General features: G+C 36.6%; 1 protein-coding gene across 2 annotated transcripts in view; it reads left to right on the top strand.

Annotated features, from left to right (window-relative positions):
• Nucleotides 1-26,643, top strand: part of LOC100924281 — a 77,473-nt gene that overhangs the window by 17,549 nt on the left and 33,281 nt on the right. For both annotated transcript variants that reach the window (XM_031946619.1, XM_012541531.3), the window contains 2 exons: nt 4,624-4,735; nt 6,128-7,765. In XM_031946619.1, the coding sequence (XP_031802479.1) occupies nt 6,239-7,765 (1,527 nt within the window). In that variant the 5' untranslated portion in view covers nt 4,624-4,735; nt 6,128-6,238. The remainder of the gene's footprint in view (nt 1-4,623; nt 4,736-6,127; nt 7,766-26,643) is intronic.

Here is a 26,643-nt window from a genome sequence, read left to right on the forward strand (position 1 = left end):
ATCTGGGTGAGCCCAGGGTTTGAGGATAAGTGTTCATTGGCCTGAGTTATTATTGTACCCATCACTGAGAAAATAGCTTCTCTGTGGAGGAAATATTGTAGGTCCTGTAGTGATGATAGCAAACAGTTGATTAGCTGATGATAAAACATTTGGCAATTGTTTGAATTACCATATTAGATTACATGGAATTTTCCTGGATGTTTTTTGAAAAACAAATATAGTAAACTCTATTATTGGAAGTTGTTAAGGAATGGAAATGTTCTGGTTATTCAGTTGCCTGGATATAGCAAGTTACCATAAACAAGTTAGCAATTTTCAAACAATTATCATGAAAGAAAATGCAGTAATTAGGAACTATGTTGAATGCAATTTAACCTTTGATAATTCATCCAAGTAGAATTCTAACAATGTAGATTAGCACCTTCTCAGTCATTTATAATCTTAGAGAACTTCTTGGGGACTTTGAAAAAGCGAGAGAACTTTCTACAATCATGGAAACAGCCTTGGACCTGGGTCTCCATACCTCCAAGACCAACTCTCTCTTTTTTTTTTTTTTTTCCCTGATGCATTTATGTGGCCATTTAAATGCCAGTTATGATGATGATGATATTGTATCTGTTTATTGTTACTCTCTGAATACTTTTTTTTTTTATTTAATAGCCTTTAATTTACAGGATATATACATGGGTAACTTTACAGCATTAACAATTGCCAAACCTCTTGTTCCAATTTTTCACCTCTTACCCCCCCCCACCCCCTCCCCTAAATGGCAGGATGACCAGTAGTTGTTAAATATATTAAAATATAACTTAGATACACAATAAGTATACATGACCACAACATTATTTTGTTGTACAAAAAGAATCAGACTCTGAATTATTGTACAATTAGCTTGTGAAGGAAATCAAAGATGCAGGTGTGCATAAATATAGGGACTGGGAATTCAATGTAATGGTTTTTAGTCATCTCCCAGAGTTCTTTTTCTGGGTATAGCTAGTTCAGTTCATTACTGCTCCATTAGAAATGATTTGGTTGATCTCGTTGCTGAGGATGGCCTGATCTGTCAGGACTGGTCATCATCTAGTATTGTTGTTGAAGTATATAATGATCTCCTGGTCCTGCTCATTTCACTTAGCATCAGTTCGTGTAAGTCTCTCCAGGCCTTTCTGAAATCATCCTGTTGGTCAATTTCTTACAGAACAGTAATATTCCATAATTTTCATATACCACAATTTATTCAGCCATTCTCCAACTGATGGACATCCATTCAGTTTCCAGTTTCTAGCCACTACAAAAAGGGCTGCCACAAACATTCGTGCACATACAGGTCCCTTTCCCTTCTTTATAATCTCTTTGGGATATAATCCCAGTAGTAACACTGCTGGATCAAAGGGTATGCACAGTTTGATAACAAGACCAACTCTCTTTACTATACCTGGCTGCTTTCCGTATATCTATGAGCACTTTTCCTCACAAAAATCATGTTGTTTGAAGGAAATTAAGGCTCAGAAATTTGGATTGGCTTGTTCAGAGTTAATTTACTTAGGAAACATAAAAGCTGATATCTTGTGTCCCACTTTCTTTTCTCTACACAATTGTTGCCCAGTATGTATAAAGTAAGAGTTAAGATAAATGAGGTTTTGATTAAAAGAATGATAGATGAGCGTTTGCCTGATGTCCTGACTTTGCACATATTTATTTTCTTCTGCTATGTCAAGGAATTATATAATAGGTAGGAATGCTGGGCTGCTCACATAGCAGTCAGACTGTTCTTCTTGTCTCTCTGATGTTGGGAAAAAAATGAGGAAGACCTTCAGAATTTATGGGAGAATGTAGGCTGGAGACACATAGGTTAGGTAAGCATGGATGAAGTAGTTGAAAACAATACCCCAAAGGTTGAACAAGATTAAAATACGGCAATCACTCAGATTATATTTTGCCTAGTGGCCTGACTTTATACTTAACTATTTCTGATTTCCTCAACTATATCAAGGAATTATATACTGGGTAGGAGTGGTGAACTGATCACAAGGCAAGAGAGAATCACAAGAAGATAGCCAGACTGATCTTGAGTCCCTCTAATGTTAGGAATAAGTGAAGAAGACCAGAATTTATTGGAGAATGTGGGCTGGAGGCATACAGGTTAGAATGAAGTTCCAAATCTACAAGATTATAAATCTATTTGAATAGTTGAAATGTCCTCAGTCTCAATTTGAGAACATTCCCTGTGTAGGAATTCCCTCCACTCATCCTGAAAGAGCACCAGAGGCAGATTGAAGTTATCATCTGTCCAAAATCACACAGCTGGATTTGAATTCAGGTTTTTCTGATCTCAAGCTTAGTTCTCTATCACCTATACCATGCTGCCTCTATAGATATTTCTTATACCAAGTTAACATTTCAGATCCCAAAGACCAACTTTGCAGTTTTAGCATTAGAATTTGGGAATGAATTCAGTGCCACCAACTTAAAGCTACTCTAGGTTTCCTGGGCTGCATTTCATTACTTGCACTATCTCCAGGCCTTTCCCAGGACGACTATAATTTATTTGTTTGTTTGTTTGTCAGTGACCTTTTTATCTGGTTTAAGCTGAGCTGCTTTGGTGGAATAATCTTTGCCCTGGGGAATTGTATGGTGCTTTGGAAGGCTCACTGTTTTCTGGACAATTTAAGTCACTTATTTAAAAGTCACTAAAAGTAAATCCTGAAAACAGCATTTGTCAGAGAAAATCAGAAACAGCTAGGAGGCTCCAAAATTTAGCTTAATGGATTGTAACATAAGTGATTTATCAATTGGGATACTATCACATGAAAAAATAAAGCACTTTGTAAATTTTAAAGCACTTATATAATTACCTAGTGATGTGATCTATGATGTGGGGGTTTGTCATCAAATCACAGCAGGTACCAAAACTTCCTATGCTGTCAGAAATCCCAATCATTTTGATGTAATATGATTTTGTGGTCATTTGGTTTGGTCATTGAAGAATTCACAACGGCCATTCTCTTTGGAAAAAGGTAGATTTTATTTAGGAGAATAGGTTACAGACAAAATGAAGGGATACAATAGACACTAGAAATAGTAATTATGAAATAAGAATGGGAGAGCATATGAAAGGCAAGTTCTTTAGTGGAACTCATAATTACTCAATAGAAAGGGAGCACCCCATGAGATTGAGGCATGCCCTTAGCTGTCAGACTAAATCCTGAAAGGGATTGAGCAACCTAAAAGAGTTAGCTGTGAGGAGAACTGGGATTGGGAAGCATAGTGGAGATATCATGTGACATGGGGAAAAGGGAAGGGGAAAGACACTATGAGGCAGAGTGAAGTGATGGACTGACTCAAAGGAAGGTAACAGCCATGGGATGGCCCACATGTAGGTTTTATAGGGAAAATTTAACCTCAGGAAGATTGTTGAGGTTGGGAAGGGGACCCCAAAAATTTGGGGTTACAGACTGGTGTCACAAGATGTCTCAAAAGAATTTGCAGGCTTGAACCCATTCCAAGTCAAGGGGCAAAGTTTTATTGTAATTGTAACACCATTACAAGCGGACTAAGTTCCAAAAGAAATTAGCAAGGAAATGGAAGCAAAGAGGTACATTTATCCAGCTTCCTATCTTTGACATGCTAATTCTATGGCCCAGAGAAGTGGTCTCTGGAATTTGGTTATCACTGACCAACAGTTTATCTCTCTTACAGTCAGCACTGAACCGAGGAGTGGTCTATTCACTATTGTCTCAGGAGTTTGATCTATGGTTTTATCCTGTGGCTAGAAGCTATTTGACTGAATAGTGGTCTATTCAGAATCAGACAGGCTGGGTGTGGGAGTTTCCTGAGGCAGATTCCAAAGCCAGACAATTTAGGATTACTAATTTAACAGCAAGCCCCCTAAAATCAGGAGACCACAAAATCATATTACCTCAAAATGACTGGGATTTCTGACTGTGCATGGCAAGGTGAGACTGCTCAAGACCTCAACAGAGGGTGGATCTCAGAAGTTTGATATAACTTGGATTTCACACTGGACCACCTTCCCAAAGAGTGGGACCATGGAACTAAACTGATCTCTATCAGAACCTTCTGCCTGTTTGTCTCAGGGATCAATTCTTTAATTTCTCTTGGTCCAAAACAATATTCAGAATCTCAACACCCAGAACATCTAGGTAGTACAAAGGATTGAATGCTAGATTTAGAGTTCAAATCCAGCCTCATATACTTTCTACCTGTGTGACCTGGGGCAAGTCACTTAACCCTATTTATCTCAATTTCCTCATCTGTAAAATGAGTGGAGAAGGAAATAGCAAACTATTCCAAGAAAACCCCAAATGGGGTCACAAAGAATCAGGCATGATTGATTAAAATAGCTCAACAACCACCTATGACTTCAATGCTTCTATTATATCAAGGTACTTTCATTCTTGGTGTCCTAAAAATTTGTTGAGGGTCCATTTCTTAGCTTTATAATGCAATACTGCAAGTCCAATTGTGTTTAATCCTCTTACCTATATCTCATGCTAGGGCAACAAATGTGTGGTTAAATTCGCTTTGCCCAGCTTTTCCTCACCCTCATATCTGAAGGAGAGCACTTCCCCAACTCACTGAAGCTATTTGGTTTCTTCCTAGGGGGCAAGTTTGGAAACATCATTTGGAGCCTTTGCTTTCACTTCAGCTGGTCAAGAGCAAAGCAGAGAACTATGTGCTTTCCTTTGTGGATGTAGATATCAGATAATAGAAAGTAAGTACTGTGTCTTTTCTAAGTCAATTAGAGCTATCCTCTATGCATTTATTTAAGTAAAAGAAAAAATCATTTAGAAATAATACTTATATAGCATTTAAATATCTGTGAAGCATTTTGTATACAATATCTTATTTCATCCCAAGAAAGACAACGTGATGAAGGTACTACAAGCAGTGACACATTTTATAGGTTAGGAAAGCTAAGGGACTTGCCCAAGATCATACAGCTAGTTGTATTTTTTTTTCTTAAATACATGTAAGAAATGTCAATTATTAGCAGATTTCTCTTGGTGACTTCCATTCCAACCCTATATCGAGGCCCTTCTTTATTCTTTCTGGAAGATTGTCTCCTTTTGCATTTAAAAAGAAATGCCTTGAATATTATATAATGTGGCACATTGGGGAAAAAATAGCATGAAAAAACCATAACAAACTGGAACTTTTTCATAATGACTATGCAACCATGATGCTAAACACACCTTTACCTTAAATCATTTCTTGCATTAAAAAAAAAAAAACTATTAAGACTAATATGAAGAATATATATTGTCCAATAACATAGTAATAATTAACTCTATGTTTTCAATGATAATTCACTTTAAGATAATGATTCTTTGTAACAATAGTGGTAGACAATGGTGATATTACAAGACTAGTTGTTAAGTATTTGTAATAGCCATGTAATTTTAAGTAAAAGGTAGCTTTTCTCATCCCCACTGTACTGAGATAGAGAAACATGGGCTCAGAAAATGACATTCTAAAATTGCTATAATCATAAGAGTAGAATTTTAACTTGGGGTTGGTCTTCTGGATCCTTGCCCTAGCTGACCAATATGTGTCCCCTAGAGCCTGTCCAATTCAAATAATTTATCCAAATAGATGTCAATCCTACCACCATCCATTCCCAAGTGAGAGGATAAGGAAATTCAGAATTGTTGATGCAAAGGTTTTGGAGGCTTATATAAAAGAAATAGGTAAATCAGCGTTTGGTCCTCAAGGGTCTTTTTTTATACCAGTCCCCTAAAAGTGGGATGATGGGGAAAAAGGAACAAGGAATACATGAGCTGGACCCCAACAATTTCACTCATGATGCAACATCTGGAAAATGGGGAAAGGGAAGGGCAGCTGGGCCCCAAGTCATAGGTTCGTAGCATGCTTAAAATACCTGCATTATTCAAAAGTTGGGGATAGTGTCATAAAATAAACCATGCATGGGCTATTGTGAAGCTGTAATCATATTTCTTCTAACAGTAAATATAAAGACATTTGTTTCCCAAAGCTCCCACTCCATCATTTGCTAGGCTTTATGTTAACTTGGGGCATTTAATTCCATTGATACATTGGTAGAATGGTGACTTTGTTAGCAATGACATTCCTTGCAATCTTTCAGTTACTATCAAGACTGGCTTCAAGACCCAAAAGAAAAGAATTTTGAAGAAGAAAACAGAGTTACCAGGAGAAGGAACAGGAGTGTCAGGAGGAAGTCCTCATCAAACAACTAATGCAGTGCTTACCTGAAATCAGCCCAACAGAGCTGTCAAGCTGGTGTCCAGATGAGGGCCTTCTGACAAAGCCGGTACAAGAGCAGGATCACCAGGATGACTTCAAGGTTTTGGAGCATCAGCACCCTCCCCAAAAGGAGAGAATCCCTCAGGAGATACAGAAAGAAGTCACTCAAGAAGAATCCTATAATCTTGGCTGTGGTGAAATAGGACTAGTTCAGACAGAGCTCAACCACAAAGGGAGCATTGGTCCAGAAAATCCTCATGACTCACAGGGGTCAAATGGAACAGACTCACAAGTCTGTGATAAAGAAGACCTGAGAACTAAGCAGCAAGAAAAAGACAAAAGTCAATCAAAGGGGTTCCTTGGGTTGCTGGGGGAAGAAGTCTTGAAAGTGACAAGATTGTGGCAAGAATGGGAAGTGAATGAGGTGATTAAAGTCATGCAAGAACAACATCATTCCCAAGTAGAAGAGATGCAGAAGGTAATAAGCCAGCAGTGGACAGAAGACGAAGACCTCATCCAACATAGTTCTCCAAAGGAGCTAGGAAGCTTGGGGCAACCACAGAGGAAACAGAACCATGAACATTTATCAGGGAATTGGGATTTGTGTCAGAAGAAGGAAGGAGTTCTATCCCTGCTGCCCCAACAAGATGGAAAGTTACCTAAAGTGTTACCCACAGAAGACCACTTAGGTAGTGAAATTCAAAAAACTGTTCAGCAACAGAGTTCAGACAAAAAAGGGCCAATACAAGAAGATGAAACTTCAGAATTATTCCAAAAAGAAGACCAAAATGATGATGAGCCCAAAGTATTGCATCTGGAACAGCAAAAGGAAAACATTATCAGTTTAAAAGGGATACCCCAAGTTCTGCAAGTGGTAAAACAGCAGCATCAGTGTCAAAAGGAGGCCATTTTGAAAGTGATGTATCAGCAGCAGACCCATCAGGAAGAGGCCATTCGAAAGGCCATTGGTCAGCAATGTCAGGTAGAGATGGTTCTCAAGGTCATGCATCAAGGATGGCAGTGCCAAATAGAAGCTGTTCTGAAGACCGTGAAGGTGCAGCAGCAATCTCAAGAAAAGGCAATTTTGAAAGTGATAAGGCAGCTGGGATACCAAGGGCAAGAGGACCCCTGGGTGACGGAGCTGGATCAGGATGACCACGAGAAAGAGGAGATGAAACATAGTTCAAAGTCCCCAAATACTGAAGAACCACAGGACCAAAGAGAAGGGGATCTCAGGGACCCACTGAATCGACACGTTGGGGATCCAAAGGGGAGAGAGCAAGGTCAAGATGTGGACAGGGAGTCAGTGACCCTTAAAGCAAGAGCAAGTCAGCGGCGAAAAGCAAAGCATGCCCAAAACAGTGGTTCAAAGAAAACAGATCAGCAAACCCAAGACACTTGTGAAGAGGAGAATGATAACAAAGTAGCAGAACAGAACCAAGAGGAAGAAAAGAAATCAAAGAAACAGAAAAGAGACATTCCTAATTATTTTGTAGCAATTCCAATAACCAACGATCAGGTACAGTATTTTGCAGATTTGCTGATTTTCTTGGGGAATTTTAGGATAATACTAAGGATTTCAAACATGTTGTCCTAAATTTATACTGTTTGTTATATATTTTATAAAAATGTAGTCTTAAGTTCAATTTTAAGTTGATGAGCATATACTTGTATGCATACATATACACACTTTCTCCTATCTAAACTATTTCTTTTTCCTACTAGACAGTCTTTACTACAACTATTAGCTTTCCCCTCCTTCCCCCCCATATTTAAATATTTCTCTTGGGAGTTTCATTTTGATTTTGGCATTCTTCCTCCTAGACACCATGCCTTTCCTACAACTATTAGGGTTTTTTTCCCCATATTTAAATGTTTCCCTTAGGAGTTTCATTTTGATTTTGGCATATATTCATACATACATACCCCTACATGTAATACATGATAGAAATTTGGGGAAATATGAATGTAATCAAATAGTGCATTTTAAATTCTTTACATTTTAAAACATTTCATTCATTGTGACCCACAGTGCAAAGAAAACAGGAAACTTCCATGTTCCCATGTCCAATTCTTCCCTTCCTCTATCATATTGTTGATAACCAGTATGATCTTTCACACAGATATATATAATACAATGTATGACAGTTACAAAATATCTCTTCCTGAGGTTACTAACTTTCTGACTATTATCATCTTCCCTCATTGAATAGAGGAAAGTGAAGGATATTTTAAAAACCTTTTCCTAGTGGACTGAATCAGGGACAAGGAAGGAGGGAAAGATCTTTAGTTCTTAAACTAATGCTGACCTTGTACAGTGTTTAGAATTTAAACGTTCTTCCCTTTTAGACTCAAATATCCTAGAAGCTGAAAGCACTGTCACTTAAGACAGCAAGTAAGAAAGTGAAGCAGAACTGAAGGAAATAAGCTTATTCCCTACAAAACAGATCATCCCTTCTTGGAGAAAGAATAAAATGGAAACAGTTGCAAATGGGGATTCTGTCCAAAAGTTCATTTATGATTTGGTTGCTTAGAACTTGGAATATACTTCAACATAGAAGATGTTATACATAATGCTATAGAAACAACTTAAAAAGGTCTTTTTAATTTGCAACACATGTGAAACATAATACTAACTCTACAGAGCTATACTATAGATCGAAATCCATGATAGGTTTCCCCCCCCCCATATTTAATGTTTCTCTAATAGTTGTATCAAAGACATGGTGTCTAGGAGGAAGATGAAATAAGATAGGAAAAAGTGTACATATACATACATATGGACATATGCAAATATGTATATGTACACATACACATAAGTATAAATATGCATATGTACACATATGTATACATGGATAGAGATCCATGTATGGTACTGTTTCTATAAGAAAATGTGATCTAATTTCCAACTTAGGATATAAGAAGTACAGACAGACAGACAAGCAGACAGATAGACAGATAGATAGAACTGCTATTGAAGTCAATGCTCTTCTAATCCTAAACTTCTAGTAATGGTTATCACCACCTGGTAAAGGAGGGATAAGGACAATGCTGTGGTGGAGATGAAGTTCTCGAAGGTAAGAGCTGATTCTTAAAAGAGTTAGGATGGGGATGGCAGAGGTGTAGAGTGGAAATGGCAAGGAGGGAAGTAGAAGGGAAATGGGGGTAGATGCATTCATTTCTGTAAGATTTTGTGTTCCAAATTCCCTCCCCCTTCCCAAGACATTAAGTAATCCAGTATAGGTAAAACATGTCCAATCATTCTAAATATATTTCCATATTTGTCATATGAAAAATCAAAACAAAAGGAAAAAGCCATAAGAAAGAAAAGGCAAAGAAACAAACAAAAATGAAGAAATTAGAATGTAGCTTATTTTGTTTTTCAAGCAAAGGAATCGTTATTGGTTGGGCAGAGACAGGGGTGTCCCTCTTGCTGGCAGTATATTTTCTTTTCCTTTAATAGTAGGCCAGATTCACTGTTGCTCTTGCAGAAGTTGGAAGTTGAGGCAGTGAGGAGCCAGGATAAGAAAATGAGAGATGTCCTCAGGCTTCTTAGACACTGATAAGACAGAGACTTTCATGAAAATTTCTAGAGCCATTAGAGAAACTGGCTAATAGGTTTCTTGACCTTCATTCTCTTTGCCAAAATAATCTTCCTAATGCAAAGGTCAGAACTTGTCACTTCCTTGGTGATAAATCTTCAATGGAACCCCATTGCCTAGAGCAGTGGTTCCCAAAGTCTGGCCCAGAGCATCCTCAGAATCTCTGAAATCCTTTCAGAGAGTCTACAAATTCATAATTGGTTTTTATTTTTAATGTGATCAATATCTATAACTATAACCCACATAAACAAAAACTCTTTGGACATATCCTCAATCATTTTTAGTAGGATAAAAATATTGAGAACAAAAGTTTGAGGACCACTGGCCTAGAGGATAAAGTGAAAACTCCTTAGGTTGGCTTTTGGGGTCCCCATTTCCCTTTCCAGCATTATACCACATTACTTACTCTTCATTGTAGTCTTTCCCAGCCAAACTAGACTATGTCTCACCTCAAATACTCTTATTTCCTACTTCCACACATTTTCACAAGTTTGGAAAATACTTTTTCCTTATTTCTACTTTTCAAAGTTCTCATCTTCTTTCAAGGGGCCACTTCCTATAAGACACTTTTGCTTATTAGCCCAGTTGTTAATCTGCATATTCATTTCACTCCAGTGGAATGCAAATTCTAGGGAAGATGGGACTGTCTTGGCTTAATCTTTGTATTCCTAGCCACAAACATGGCACCATGCATTTAGTAGGTGTACAATCAGTGTATAAATGCTTTACCATGCCAAAGTATGCAAACTATTTATAAAAATGGTTATATCTGTCCAGAATCAAGTGTGAGTCAAGATGTTATCTGTTTTGTGTGTTGAAACATGCAAGAGCTACAATAGTGTTTGGGGTTTTCAGAAAATGGACTTAAGAAAAAGCCCAGAGTTGGGTCTATAGCAGTTTTAAATGAGGCAGATTTTGACTTCTGAATATGTAATTTAAGTTGCAAATAATCATAATGATGAACTTTCCATCATTGCGTTAGCTGGATGAATGATGATTTGACACTTCATCAGCTGATAATGCATCCTTTTGGAGCATCCAATGATTGCTTACGGACTATGGATGATTTTTCATATTCCATTTATTTTAATGCTATGCTTAAGGCAATAGGAAGTAAATAAAGTGAAGAACAAAGAAAGAAAGTTCTCATCTTCCCTCTTTATAGTGAATCCTGCCTTAGAAAAGTGATCCTGGTTCTGAGAAGTAGTCCTTTAGAAAGTTTGCCTCTCCAGGAGATTCAATCATTTCTTTGACTTCTAATGTTCACAGTTTTGGGATAGGAAAGGGCTTTTGTGCCTTGGGGATTTATTGTTGTTGTTAAGTCATTTTCTGTAGTGTCTAATTTCACGATCTCTTTCTAATGATGGATTTGAATTCAGGTTGTTTTTTTTTAACTGTAGGCCTGGCACTCTATCTATCCACTGTACCACCTAGTTACCAAAACATAATAGTATACCTCTTCTATTGTTCGGTGTGTCTGACTTTGGTAAGTCTTCCTGATTTCAGGTCTGGCATTCTTTATCTAGTATACCAACTAGCTGCCTCACAGACTCTGTCTTAGAGGATTCATGATGGATGATTTCAAGAAAGGAAAATATTCCTCTGTGCCCCTTTACCTCTGATGACATAAGATCTGTGTCTTGTCAATTATTGTACAATACTTGACCCAGAGTCATAACTGAGGAAGTTAAGTGGGTAAGGTGTGGTTGGGGTAGAAATGACAAGGAAATATCTTTTCCTTCTTTCCCCTAACCATATTAGAGATTAGGATTGGACCTATGATTTACTCGTATAAGAAATGCTAAAAAATGGAGACTCCTTCCAGCAATTCAAGTTGCCACTATCTAGTTGTAGTACCTAGAATACTGAACATGATATAATAACTTGCCTTAATTTGTGTTATATAAGAAGACATCATCATTCTGGCTTCCAGGCTGTGTCTCTGTGCTATTCTATCCCTTAGTAAGGTTAATTAGGTGAAACCAAGTTAAAAATGAATGAGAGACAGGTTGTATATAATTGCAGATGAACAAACACACCTCCTCTGCCTTGTCAGTGTGGAAGAAGTCATGGATTAAATGATGTTTATGTGATTCCCTCATCACTTTCACTAGCTGAAAGAGCCCTTCTCTAAATCAGTGTCTTCTAATTGGTGTACACAGGATCTGTAAGATTTGTCCCAGTTTACCATATTCAAAAGCAACAGTTGCCATATTCCTTGTGCATCCATTATAGAGACAGCCTGTATTCATATGCTTTTCTGTAGAGATGTATGTAATTACTAGACCTCAAAATTCTCAAAAATCATGCTTCAGGAGAGATTTGGATGGAGGATAGATAACTTTGTGGAATAAATAGAGGGAAAGTATTCTTTCAAGAACCATAGAATTACAAATCAAGAGTCATAAGGGACATCAGAATGGACTTGTATAATTTCCACATTTTATAGATAAGGAACTTATTATTTAGAAACTAAAAATAAAAACAAAGGCTCTGGAGAATTTTGGTGAAAAATCAAGTTGAGAGGATCAGTGCAAACCAATTACTTCTCTCTTTTTTTAAGTTTAAACGGTTCCCCTTTTATTAAGGCCTAGGTAAATATTATACAGACTGGGACTCAATAAAGAAAAACATGTTTAAATGATTTTTTATCATTAGCATCTCCAGATTAATGTATATAACCAAGTAGCATTACCAACTGATTTTTAGGAAGCTCACTCACAAGAGTTCAAAGAAAAAACAAACGAATGAACAAACAACCTTTTAAGAAGAAGCAAGAATTATAGCTTTAGAAATTAAGAAATGATGAGAGGTCATTTATATCAACTCCCTGTCAATTCAGTGGTATAGTGGATAGAATGTAAATAAGGAAGACTTGAGTTTGAATCTGTCTTAGTCTCTGGCTGTGTGACCCTGGGTAAGTCATTAACCTGTGCTTGAATAATTTCTTTTCAGTTTTATAAATTTTATAAAAACAATTTTAATATTTTTAAGTTGTGAGTTCCAAATTCTCTTCCTCCCTCTTTCTCTTAATGCCTTCTTCCCCAAGACCACAAGCAATATGATATGAGTTCAAACTCATACAATCAAGTAGCATACATTTCCATATTGTTAACCTCTGTTTGTCTCAGTTTCCTCATCTGTAAAATGGGAATAATAGCACCTACCTCCCAGAGTCATTGTGAGGACCAAATGAGATAGCATTTATAAAACAAATGCTTTGCAAGATAAAGTTTTAGCTTTAAAAACTCTATTAAAGGTTCATCATCTAGCCCAATATTTTATTTTTTATAGATGAAAAAGATGATGCTCAAATGATTTGGCCCAAGGTCAGATAAATAGTATGGGGCAGAGTCAAGATTCAAACTGAGACCCCTACACTTCATGTTAACATCTAAATATGGGATCATGGATATGGAGCAAGAAGGGACCTCAGAGGCTATCTAGTCCAGTTTCCTCATTTTACAGATGAGGATGAAGTTAAATAACTTGCCCAAGGTCATGAGGTTAGGAAAGAAAATTACTAGAATTTGAAATCAAGTCCCCTGCCTTTAGATCCAGGGTACTTTCCACTAATCAGCAGTTTAGGGACAAGTGGGTCTTCAAGTTAACAAATTTCATTGTTATGTATTCTTTACCCGATTTTTTTTTTGGGGGGGAAGAAGGGGCGGCAAGGCAATTGGGGTTGACACCTGCCCATAACCACACAGCTAGTGTGAAATGTCTGAGGTGATATTTGAATTCTGGTCTGCCTGAATTCAGGGCCAGTCCTCTATCCACTGTACCCCTGTTATGTACTCTTGACAAAACTCATCCTGGGGAGGAGTGTGGGGAGTAATATGTGTAATTTGGGGAGCTCCCAAACTGCCAAGGAGAAACACTTCTATGTTGGCCCCCAGAGCCCTCTGGCAAGCACACAGAATGCTCTCCCCCACTCCTGCCCTCTTTAGGTACTTAGCTAATGGAATCTTTTAGCCAGTATGGCATCTCCTCTTATGAGAATGTCTGCATGATGTACTATTGGTTGGAGAAATACCAGGCAGTGCCTCTGCAGGAGGCACAATTGCCAGACAAGAACAATAGCTCTGTGGCTCTGGGGAGTCCAATGGCTTCAGAGGAGGCCCTTTTAATTACCCTGCAGTTGTCAAGTCCCTCTAGGAAGAGAGAGGAGGGGTACTTCTTCTGCAGTTGATTAACATGCCAATATATAACCTAGATCATAATAGAGATAGAGTTTCTTGACATCCTTACTGGTAGAAAGGGCATCTTTGGGGATATATAAATAGGTCCTTTCAGTATGACATTGCTCTTAAGTTGAAAGCAATAGGTTCCTTTTGTTTTGTTTTTTTTGTTATTGTTGTTGTTTTGTTTTTTTGGCTAAACCCCAATACTGTGAGATCACATTTCAATGATAAGATAAATGGTGATTCATCATAACAGAAAAGCACAGTCTCTGAAGGTCTGTGTCTCTTTCTCAGCAGCCTTTCCCCCTGGGAGATGCTGCTGCTCTCAAGCCTTCTCTCCTGATTGGTGAGTCTTTAACCTGGACCACCAATTTCATGAGTCATTTTCCCTTCACTTCTGGCTTTACTTCTGACTCTTAAAGAATTTTCCTCTACCTCACTATCAGTCTTGACCCTCTTTCTCTTGCCCCTCTTTCTCCTATTCCATTGTCCTGCTTTCCAATTCCCTTTCTCCATGTCTTTCCCCATTCAAATATAAGTTTCCTGAGGATTGCTAAACAGGCTATAAGACCAAGGCAGGTCAGATGTCCTGATGCTTTTAAGGGGGACTAATTAAAGTTTAGGAAAGTTGGGAAAACATAGAACTGGATATTTGAATTAGTTTGAGAAAGGAGCAGGGATCTAACATAGGTGAGAATCATCAGAGACAGGATTTGAACCCAGGATTTGACTGTAGGACAAGTGTTCTCTCAAATATTGCCTCCTATCAATAAGCACCCAAATTCATCATATGTTAAGTGAAGCTTGGGCTATAAGGGCTCATGGCATAGCGTGGCATCTCGCCAGATGTCTTCTCTGACCATTTCGATTCTCTGCTCAAAAAAAAAAAAAAAAAAGAAAAAAGAAAAAAAGAAAGAAAGAAAGAAAGGAAAAAAAAAAGTCATTCCCTACTGGAGCCATAATAAAATACAAACTGTTTCCTTTGCTATGTAAAGCCTCTGTTTATTCATCTTAGTTTTTCTGAATCTCTATATGTCATCTCCCCTCTACATGAATTTGTTCATGATGTCTTCCTTTCAACTAAGTTGTAATGGAAAGAGCATAGGACTTGAGTCAGGAAGAGCTGAGTTCAAATCTTACCATAGTCAATATTACACATATTCATTACTTATATATTACAGCTATATTTAATCTGCCTCAGTTTTCTTAACTATAAAATGGAATTCCAAGTGAGACAAGGCAAAAATTCATAAGGAATAAGAACCATGTTCCTCAATAGCTTCCTCAGTGCAAAAATAACAAGGATTCACAGACAGGTATATGGAGTGAAGGTCAAGAAAAAGAATGTTTGGAGCAATGGAGACAAAAGTGGACTAAACAGAAAATAATAATAAAAAGATGGCGGCAGGGATAATACTAGCACACATCACACATGTCCAGGGTTGTTATGAGAATCAAATGAGATATATTTATAGTGCTAAGTACAGTTCTTGGCATGTAGAAGGCACTTAATGTTTATTTCCTTCTTTTCTTGCTTCTTTCCTATGTTTAGAATGCATTCCCTCTTCATCTCACCTTTTCAGAATCCTCTTTCTTCAAGGCTCAGCTCAGATGCCAACATCTCCATTTGTGTAATGTTCCCTGATCCATTCTCTCCCACCTCAAATAGTTGTCAAACATTTTGTCTGGCTCCCTTTTCCCTCTCACTCTCTACTATGAATTATACTTATTTGGGTTCATGTGGCTTTCTCAAACCCCGGAGTTCAAATTCCTTGAAGTCAGAGACTTTGATGTGTATCTTTAAAAGCTCAACATCTACCACAGTGCTTTGCACATAGTAGTAGCACTTGTTTGAAGTGAATGAGGTCCACAATTTGTCAGGACATATGACACCACTATTAAGAATCTTTGATCCTATTTGCTTCAGGGGATATTTCAGTTTCTCTTGACACTTTTGTCAAGTAAATCATAAAATTCAGTGTTGGAAAGGATCTCAGAATTCATCCAGTCCAATTTGTTACTGAAGAAATATCCTTCACACCTATATTGTTTTATGCATCTGTAAAAGTGGGAGCAGATGAATTGGATTGTTCTAACATTCCTTCCAGTGCCACATCTATGATACTCTGATGATATTCTGTGATCCCTCTGTAATATCCCAGATTGAACTGACATTCAGCTTCTGCCTGGTGAGCTCTTTATTTCCCAGGATTGCCCATTCAACTTTTGGATAGTTTTGATACCAACTCTTTAATATAACAAAGCAGCCATTTCAAAACAAGAAGAAAGCTCACAGTCTTTGATAGAAACTTTATTCAGCTATTTAACAGAGTATCTGAGGGGGGATTTCATGACTATATGGATTTGGCAAAATTCCATTCTTTTTCTCACACAGGGTGTTGAATTGGTTATTTGTAAATAGGCATGATCCAAACAGGCCTTCAGAATGACTGACTTGATTGCTGTGAATTACGCTAGACAAAAACCTTATTTAAAACAAAATGTTGGGTTATTTCTGTCCTTTCAAGAAGGACATAACAAGAACTCATAAGGAATAAGGACCACATTCCACTGCAGCTTTCTCTGGCACAAGAATGTAACAAGGAATAATCACAGGCAGGTGCATGGATTAAAAGTAAGAAAGAAGGAAAAAGGAAGGTTAAAATGTGAGAAAGATGAGGCAAAGAGAGGAAATAACTATATGTATGAGTTATAACTAGGATAAGACAATCGGGACTTTGTCCCAGGAAGCAGTTCTTCAGAAGTAGAGAAATAACTGACTTGACCTCTGAGAAAGAATGATTATTTAACTAGGAAACCATAAAGGCAAAAGTATGTGCTATCACTTACTTTCTTGTATTCTCCCTTCTTCCCTCCTTTCTTAAATATAGAAGTAGCAGCCTTCCCAGCAAGAGCATTGGAGTTCCCACAGGGTCTCTGCCCATAGAGTTTAACTCAACCTCTTCCCCACCATAGCAGAAGATATATCCTAGAATATTTAGCAATTCTATTTCAGGAGAAAATCATGTAGCAACTGAAATTATGGGGCAAACGTGGTATATAATCACATGGCAATGACAAAGGAAATTGAAGATTAGAGCTCAGTCTTCAATAATAAGAGTTCATTCATAGATTTCTGCTTCTAATACTTAATGCATAATCTAGGCAAGTTACTTCTCTCTGCCTCAGTTTCCCCACTAATAAAATGGGGAAAATTAAAGACAATGCTTTATACGTATAGAAATGTGGCTCATGGTTATTACAATGAAAACTTTAAAAGAGTTCAAAGATAGAAACAGCCACTATATCTCAGAGTGACAAACTGAGGTTCAAAAGCTAACCCCTACCAAAGCAAAAATGTTAAAGGTTATCTCTAGTCCCACTCCCCGGTGTTATCCCTGCTCTTTACCTGAAATCATATATTGGAAAGATTAGAGGAGCAGATTGTTTAGGAGCTGAGACAGTTGTGGGAGAGTAGGGCAGTGGACAGAATACTAGAATGAGACCTGAATTCAAATTCAACTTTAGATATTTACTAGCTAGATGGTCCTGAGTAAGTCATCTAAGTTTCTGCCTACCTCAATTTCCTCAATTGTAACAGGGTTGTTGGGAGGATTAAATGTGATAGCTGAATTTGAACTCAAGTCCCCTACCTTTATAAAATGCTTTGTACAGAGTCTGGTACATAGTAAGCTCTATATTAAATGCTTTCTTCCCTGCCCCTCCCCATTCCATATGTGATTAAAACAAGAGAGATTCCTAAGTTTGTCATTATCTTTTTAATTTAACAAGATCTTTTAACTTCTCTGAAAGCTTGTCCATTTATGTATTAGGAGAGGCTGCCCCATATCATTTTAAGATCTTTGAATTCTAGGGGGCATAGTAGTTTAATAATAGAGTTATTTAATCTTAGATGATCACAATTAGAAATTATATCCTGGCCCCCTCCTTTTCTTCTGCATAGTTCTTCATTTGGAAAGTTATTTTGTTTTTTTCAAATGTAGTAGGTGTTTGAAACACATCATTGCAACTTAATCCTAAAAGTAAAGTTGTGTTTGACGCCTTTTGGAAGGGTGGGGTGGTTGGTGCAAAATTTAATCTAATGGATAAATGTATTAAATCTCAAGAGGTCAGTTCAATATTCTTTAAAGAGAACTGGCCTCTAGCCTAAGTGAAAATGCTTAGCCATCCTTGAGTGAGGAAAGCTTGTACTGGAAATGTTGTAATGTTATATGATTATTCCAGGATGTCCTATTTATTGCTGCTCACTCATCTGCCATATCCATTGTAATGTTTAAAACAAATTTTGCATCTTGGGTAATGGAAAAGGCTATGTGTGGGGAATTTAAATTTAATTTTCTTGATTGAATAGAGTAGTTAATGGCTTAATCCTGAGCCCTGTTCACTAAATTGAATGGCACAAGGCCATCCAAATTTATGGAAAAGACCTCTGAGTTTGGAAGAACACTGAGTTTTTGACCTGAAGAATGGAAGACTTCAGTTTTATAGGTGACTTGAATAAGAATTGTAGAAGATTTAGTCAAAGTTTGTTCAGTATGATGTAGTGGCTAGAATGTTAGACTGAGGATAATTTGGTTCAAATACTGCCTGTGAGACTTGCTAATTGTGTGAGTCTAAGCAAGTTGCTTAATTTCTATAATTTTCAGGCAATGTCTGTAGATACAAAGTCAATAGGTGGGCTGTAATCTGCCTAATGGGAGTTCTTACATGAACATCATCCCAGGTCCTTTTTCCACATATTTAACTGAGAATGTCAGAACATGGAGGCCAGGGGATTTAAGAACCTTTGAAAGCATGCAAACAAGTCTGCTGTGGTATTCCTAGTCTCTTTATTCCTTGTTACTTGGGGTTCAGAGGGGTTGGTTGAATCATGAATCTCTAAACTAACTGTCAACTTTTAGAATTCTAATGTTTTCATTTTAAAAATTAAAAAACTGAAGTTCAAGCATTAAGTGATTTACCCAAGGGGACAAGGAGTTAGTGTCAGAGCTAAGGACTAGAATTGCCATTCCCATTCTTTCTTACATTACTGTACTACACCGATAGAATTTGGATCTCATGAGAATTTTCATTTTCAGCCCTGAATCTGAGCACTCTTAAATAATACCCATCTTGCTCATCTCCCAATTATCCAACTGGTAGTATCCAAAAAAAAAAAGCAAGGAAATGGTATGACAAATCCTAGTCACAAGGGACTTCTGGTTAAAATGACAACCTAAAGAAGAAGAAAAAGTTAAGTTGCCCAATTTTCTTAAATATGCCTACTTTAGTAAAAATCTAGAAAAAGCAACAGACTGAATAATGATCAAGAGGTTCAAAGAGCTATTATAATAAGTGACTTCATCCAGCCCAGAACTGTGCAAAAAGTCAGAAGCCCATAGGTGTTAGGAAAAGCCAGCATGAATTCAGGCAAAGAAGAAGAAAGCCTCCCAATATGGGATAAAAATAGTCCAAGGTCATCTGAATTGTGTCATGCTCTATATGAATGAGAACAGAGGACTCAGAATGGTGAGAACTTGGAAACATCTCAGAGTATAAGCAAGTAGTTTGGGAAAGTAAAGCTCAGACTGGGATACACCAGGCCAAAGGACACCAGAAGTTTATGACCATATAATTTGAGATGCCAAAGAAGACCATGAAGATCCAACACTTTGAACTTTAAAGACAGAAGCATCCCAAAATATATCAGTCCTCTGAGTGCAGATATATCCTAGAATTTAGAGGTAATGCAGGAATCAAGGTAACTCAGAGTGACCAATTATGGCAAACCACCCAACCCCAAAGTGCAGGATAAGTATGGAGACTATCTCAGAAATGAAAGTTGGAGATATGAGGAAACAGAAGAAACTGGCTACTGTGAAGAATTATTATAGATCCAGAGACATCCAAATAGCCAATTCAAGAGGAGTAACTTCACAGCACCTGCAGATACTGGAGAGGAAAAAAAAAATAGATTAGACATTAAAAACCAGAAGAATGCCTGAAAGAAATCAGGCAAGAGATAAAAAAAATGAGTCCTTGAAGAAAAGAATTGGAAGGAAAATAAACAGCTTAGAACATTAGACAATGACACCCAAGTAATTCCCTGAAATTTAGAAGAAAACAATGAATCCATGAGACAACATGAAATAATAGATCAAATTCTTGAATACTATATTTTAAGAAATCACAAGTGAATATTGCCCAGACTTTTAAGAACTAGAGAGTAAAGTAAAAATAGAATGAATTTATCAGTCATCTTGTGAAAGAAATCCCAACAGTAAAAATCCCAAGAATATTTTAACCTACATTTAGAGTTTGGAAGTAGAAGAAAAATTTTGCAAATAGAATTCAAGTACAAAGAAATGACAGTCAAAATTACATAATTAGTAGCTTCAGCTACAAAGGAACAGAAATCTTGGAATACAATATTCCAGAAGGAAAAGACTTGGGGGAATCTGGGTAGTACAGGGGATAGAGTACTGGCCCTGGAGTCAGGAGAACTTGTGTTCAAATCTAGACCTAGAAATTTTAACACTTCCTTAGCTGAGTGACCCTGGACAAGCCACTTAACTCCAATTGTCATGCCCTCCCACCCCACAAAAAAGGTAAAGACATAATTAAGAATAACTTAGCCTGCAAAGCTGGTATGATCCTCCAGAGAGAAAGAAACTTCAATAGAGAACTTTCAAGCTGAGCAAATAGACAAAAGCTGGGTAGAAACTTTGAAATTCAAACACAGTCAAGAGAAAATAAGGTAAATACATCTGAGCAATTAGAAGGGTCTCAAATGATGTTGAACAAGTGCTAACATTCCAATATGGGAGAAGAGCAACTAGTGTTTCTTAGATCTTTAATGTATTCAGAGGTCATAAAGGTAATTAAATAAGACTAGCATATAAAAGACTTTGAGATTTGTTCAGATAGATTTAGGAGAGGAGAGAAAAAAGGAGAGTAAAAGGAATATACTAAGTAAAAAGATGAACCAAATTTACTAATTCTTGAAACCAAAATACATAAATATATAAACATAAAAATGATTGTACAGAAGGCATCAGATAAACTTCATTCTAATCTGAACTAAACAAAAAGAATTGGAGAGAGAGAGACAGAGCTCTATAAATTCACCAAAATGAACATGGAAACAGGAATGAAAAGTGGGAAAGGGTTAGGAAGGACAATATTACGGAACAAGGAATAGTCATAAGCAAAACAGCTGCAGAAAGTAGTAGGAAAAAATGATTAAGAACTAATGATCAGAATCTAGAAGAAAGAAAATAAAAGCAGTGAAACCAAAAAGCTACAATTTTAAGTTAGTAGCATTGAACATATTTCTCACTCATCACTAGCTTCTTAAAATACATACATACATATATATATATATATATATATATATGTATATATCTATATATAATAGGGAGCAAAGGAAGGAAAAGTATAAGACAAATGAAAATAGCCAATTAACAATCAATGGAAAATGTGAAATTTGTACTCATAAAACAAAAAAGCCTAGCAGAGTAGCAAATTCCAACATTTTGTTATTTATAAGAAATACTTAAAGCATGAATATTCACATAGTTGAAATAAGGAAATAAAGTTAAATTATGCTTCAAGTGAATTCAAAAAAGCATGGCTAGAAATCGTGATTCTAGACAAACAGTAAAAATAAACATGGTTAAAATAAAGAAACTTTATTATGCTGGAAGGCATCTTAGGCAATGAAATAACATATGAGTACTTAATATACATCTACCAAAAGGAATAACACCTAAGTACCTAAAAAAAATCAAATTATACTGAGATATAGCAACATAATTGATGTAAGAACCTTAAAAATATACCTTTTTTGCATCAGATAAGTATAAAAGATAAATTAAGGAATTGATTAAAATTTTAGACAAAATAGATATTCTAGATCTTTACAATTATTGAATAGTAATAGAAAAGACTATACATGCTTTTTTAGATGTGTGTTGTACTTTTACAAAAATCAAGCAATATAAATTTAAAGTTTCTATGCGAGGAATATCATTGAAGTTAAAACTAAAAGGAAAAATAAATGGGAACTAAATCTGCAATTTCATTGGTGTAGGGAGGAACAGCAATCCTGGGAGTTACTGTCCCTATTTTACAGTTCAAAATATTGAAAGAGAAATGGCTAATGCAGAATCATATAGCAAGTAAGTGACTGAGGAGGTATTGAAACACAAATGTTTTTTATTCTAGAGCCAGTACTCTTTATCTACTGTGCCATCTAGCTCCCAGGTGGTAAAATATCTTCTAATATTATAGGTTATCACTTTCTCTGTAATTTGTATTCTTAGTTGCCTAGAGCACTGAGAGGTTCCACCTCAAATCCAGCATGCTGATAAAGATAACAAAAGAAAATGATAGTTGTTGATGTTGGACAGACATAGTGAATTGATAAAAAAAAAAAAAAAAAAAAAAAAATTTTGGAGCCTTAAAAGATTCTCTAAACCATGATCTAATTATAGAATTTTTTAAAAACAAAAAAAAAAATCTATAGTACGAATTTTTTTTTTTTTTAATAGTAGCGCTTGTTGAAGCAAAGACCTAGAAATGAAGGGGAAGCTCAGAAATTAGAGTATAAAAATTTTATAATGTATTATTACATTGTAAGAAATTATAAAAGGGACAATTTCAAAAAAAAAAAAATGGAACCTGAAAAACAATTTGTACAATAACAGAATATCGTTATTTATCTTTATATCTCTCTAAATTTGCAATTGGGACAGATCCTAAGCAACATTTTGAAATAGCTGAAATTGTTTTTCTTTTTAAAAAATGATCCCCTTCTATAGTATCTTCATGATGTCTCCACATAATTATCCATAGCACTCCACTGAGGTTTCCCCACCTAGAATCAGGCATCAATCTGAGCTCTAGACTCCATATTCATAGTTTCGCCATATTCTTATTTATGCTAAGTGCCTTTGAGTCTCATTGTTTTAGTTTTCCAGAGGTGAAAATGAACAACGCTGATAAACTAATGTGTAAATTTGTTAATAGGTGCTAGATGATAGAGCTAGTTCTTGACTTTTTCATGTCCAAGTATTATGGACTACATTATAACAGTGACTTTCTGAGGACAAATTCTCTCATTTTCTTGCCCAACACTTGCAATGGAGATTGCAGCTCAGGCCAAAAGAGACAATGGCTTCCGATTGGCCAACAGTATAAATGTTATGGGCAGGTAAGAATTTATAGCACATATTAAAGGTGAGCACACTTTCTGTCTTTTCCAGTGTTGTGGCTCTCTGATTAGAATCGCCACAGATTGCCTGGGAAGGTCAAAACAGATGCCCTCAAACTATCCATAGCAATAAAAATAACTGGCAACAGAAGAGTCAGCCTGGAGTTGGAAGTTCTTTATCAATCAGAGAATGGAAAATCACTTGTGAATGTGTAAGCGAGAATTCTTTTAGTGTATGGGTAGACCAGATAGATGCTGGGGTCCCTTCCACATCTCAAATACTGTGATTCTCTGAGTAGTGGAAAAAAACAGAAGATTTAGAGTTAAAAGGACAGGTCCTAATTTTTTCAGTTTTCATTTCCTAATTCTGCCATTTACACCTGTGTTATTTTAGACAAGTCATTAAAGACCTTTTCTGGTCCTCATTTTCTTCATCTGTAAAATGAGGACATTGGATTGAGTTATTTCAAAGGTTCCTTATCTCTCCAGATATTATGATACTACTTTTGAGTTGGTTACCATTCATAATAATGCCCTTCCCCATATCCACCTACAAGTTCATTCTTTGGATGGATGGCTTACTATTTGGTGCTCTCTCTCTCTGGGAGCAGATGAATCCCTCTTGACTGGCTTCCTCCCCTATAGGGGAGGTTGGTGTCTATTCTCCCTCCTGTTTGGGTAAGTCATGGTCTCTGTTCTGTCCAGCACTGAGGAATTAGGCCATTGGCTCAAGGGATGGTTGCCTTGTCAGTGGTAAGTGGGGGTGGACAGATGGCTCAGGGTTTCTTCCCAGGGCCATGATAGTCCTTTTGTAATATCCAGATAGGTCAATTTTATAGGAAAATATTTAATTGCACATAAATTTCCATGACGATTCCAGTCTTATTGTATGTGAGACAGCAGATCATAACTAACTCTTGATATTTGGAATGAGGTTAAGAAGGTGCCTTTAGTAATTCACATTCATTTTCCTCTGAGTAGGATTATTAGTTCACATTTATATAGCATTTCCTTCACAACACTCTTAAAATTGCAAATAAATTTTCATTTTTTGTTGAGAAACTGAAGCACAAAGATCACAATTCTGGCACAATCACTCAATTGTATGTGTCCAAGTTGAAATCCAAATTTAGGATCTTGGAATTGAAATCTATATCGAAACAAAAAAACCACTCAATATACCAAGTGGTTCCCCAACCCCCTCTTGGAATTGCCTGGGGAGGAGTCCATTAACTCCTAACTCATTTCACTTCTGAGATGGCTCTATCTTTGCTAGGAAATTGTATTTCTTCCATTTATATTATAGGTGCCTCTCTTTAAACTTCTACCTCTTAGTCCTAGTTCAGACCTCTGGGTTCAAATTGAAAAAATATGTTCTTTTTTCCTTTTAAATGCTTGAAGAGTATTATATTCTTTCTGCCAAGTCTTCTCTAGAATAAACACTTCCATTTCTTTGACTAGTCCTTAATGGCATGATATCGAGGATCTTTACTATCCCAATGCCGTCCTCTGCAAATTCTATAGCTTCTCAATGCCATTCCTAAAATGTGAAGCTCAAAACTAAATAGAACACATTCTAGTTGTTTTCTGAATAGGGAAAAGTTACAGAATCATCATCCTCAGTTTTCTGGACAATAGTCTCAGTACATCACAGGATCTCCTCAGCTTTTTAGATCTCCTCATACATTTCTGCCATGTATATCTTTTATTGTTATTCATTTGCTTTTAGCCATGTCCAATTCTTTGTGGTCCCATGTAGGGGTTTTCTTGGTAAAGATGCTGGAGTGGTTTTCCATTTCCTCCTCCTCCAAATCATTCTACAAGTAAGGAAAATGAAACAAGGTTAAGTCCAGGGTCTTGTCCAGGATCACATAGCTGGTAAGTGTCTAAGGCAGATTTGAACTCGAGAAGATGAGTATTCCTGACTCCTAGGCCAGCACTCTATGCACTATTGTGCACCTTACACATATTTTATATGAACAATTATATGCACATTGTCCTCCCATCACAATGTGAGATCTTTAAAGACAGTGACAGTGGTTTTGCCTTTCTTGTTACCTCTAGAATTTAGCAAAAGAGAGTGGTATATACTAAGTGATTAATAAATTCTTGGTAATTGAGACAGGCATTTCTGATTAACCCCTACTATAAATTATTGACTTCCCGAGTTTAGAATTCATCAAACCAACTTCTCCAATTCTCCAGACTCCCTCCCCAGCCTTAGGGTGCAGTCAAGTCTTGTGATTCCAAGAATAATGCTTTTCCTACCACACCACACTCCTCTCTAAGGTAGCATAGGTGCTGTCAAAATTAAGTTAACCAAATTTGATTGTAATTGTCATTGGTTCTTCCACTTTAAGAATGGTCTTGTTATTAAGTGAAATAGTTCAGTGCATCTGACCCCAAAAGTCATTTTTCTTTACCTAAACATCTTCACCTTCCTCAAGTTATTAAAAAACTGACCCATTAACAACATTTCTGGATTTCTTATAATCTATTTTCCGTGGGCCAAGAGTTTCAGAGAGTGAGAAATGCAACTGACTAAAGGCTGACCATGAAGCCATACTGAATTGTCTGAGAAAATTATTTCATCCATTGCTTTCAATTGCTTTTGAAGGCCCATCAGTTTGACTATATCAAATTTGTAATTGGAAAGTGGCATGAGAATAATTAGGAAATGCTGTTCAATTTTTGTGGTCAATTAGCAGGCAGCTGCACAAAGACCCCATTAATAATTTTATTGTACTGTAAACATTTCTCTGAGCCTTGATTTAGCATATTTAGACTTTTAAAGAGAATTTGATTAACATTGTCTTTCAAATGAATTTGACATTCGAGGAGAGGATAGATTTAGTTTGGGTTTTACATTAATGCTTATCAAATTATTATTGATTTTCTATCCAAGACCAATGTCTAGGCAAGATGGTATCCCTTCAACGATTCCTCTAAGGTACTTGAAATTAAATTCATAGTGCTTTCACAATCTATGACCACTCCTTGCAAATCTCTTTGCTTAGAATTCATAGGAACTGTCCTTAAATCCAAAAGATTTGTTTTATGTTCTCTGCTGGGGGCTTTGTCACTTTTTTTTTTTTTTTTGGATTCATCTATTGGAAAAGAGAGACTTCAAGTAAGCCCTAGTAGTTGGATGCAAGTAGAGCTAGATTTTTTTTTGGAAAACTGTTAGCATGTCCTTTTTTGCCTTTCTAATGCCCCTACCCTAAAACTATATTATTTATTCTTTTACACTAAGTCTGCTTGAATCTAGCCCATAAAATGGAGAAGATGGCATGCTGCCATGCTGCCAAACTCAAACTGAACTATACAGTGATAGTACTTTAGAAAGAGCATCAAGAACAAGGGTCAGGTAGGAATCACTCCATTTGTGGGAGTGTGA

Source organism: Sarcophilus harrisii, chromosome 1, assembly GCF_902635505.1.
Source record: "Sarcophilus harrisii chromosome 1, mSarHar1.11, whole genome shotgun sequence".
Taxonomy (NCBI): Eukaryota; Metazoa; Chordata; class Mammalia; order Dasyuromorphia; family Dasyuridae; genus Sarcophilus; species Sarcophilus harrisii.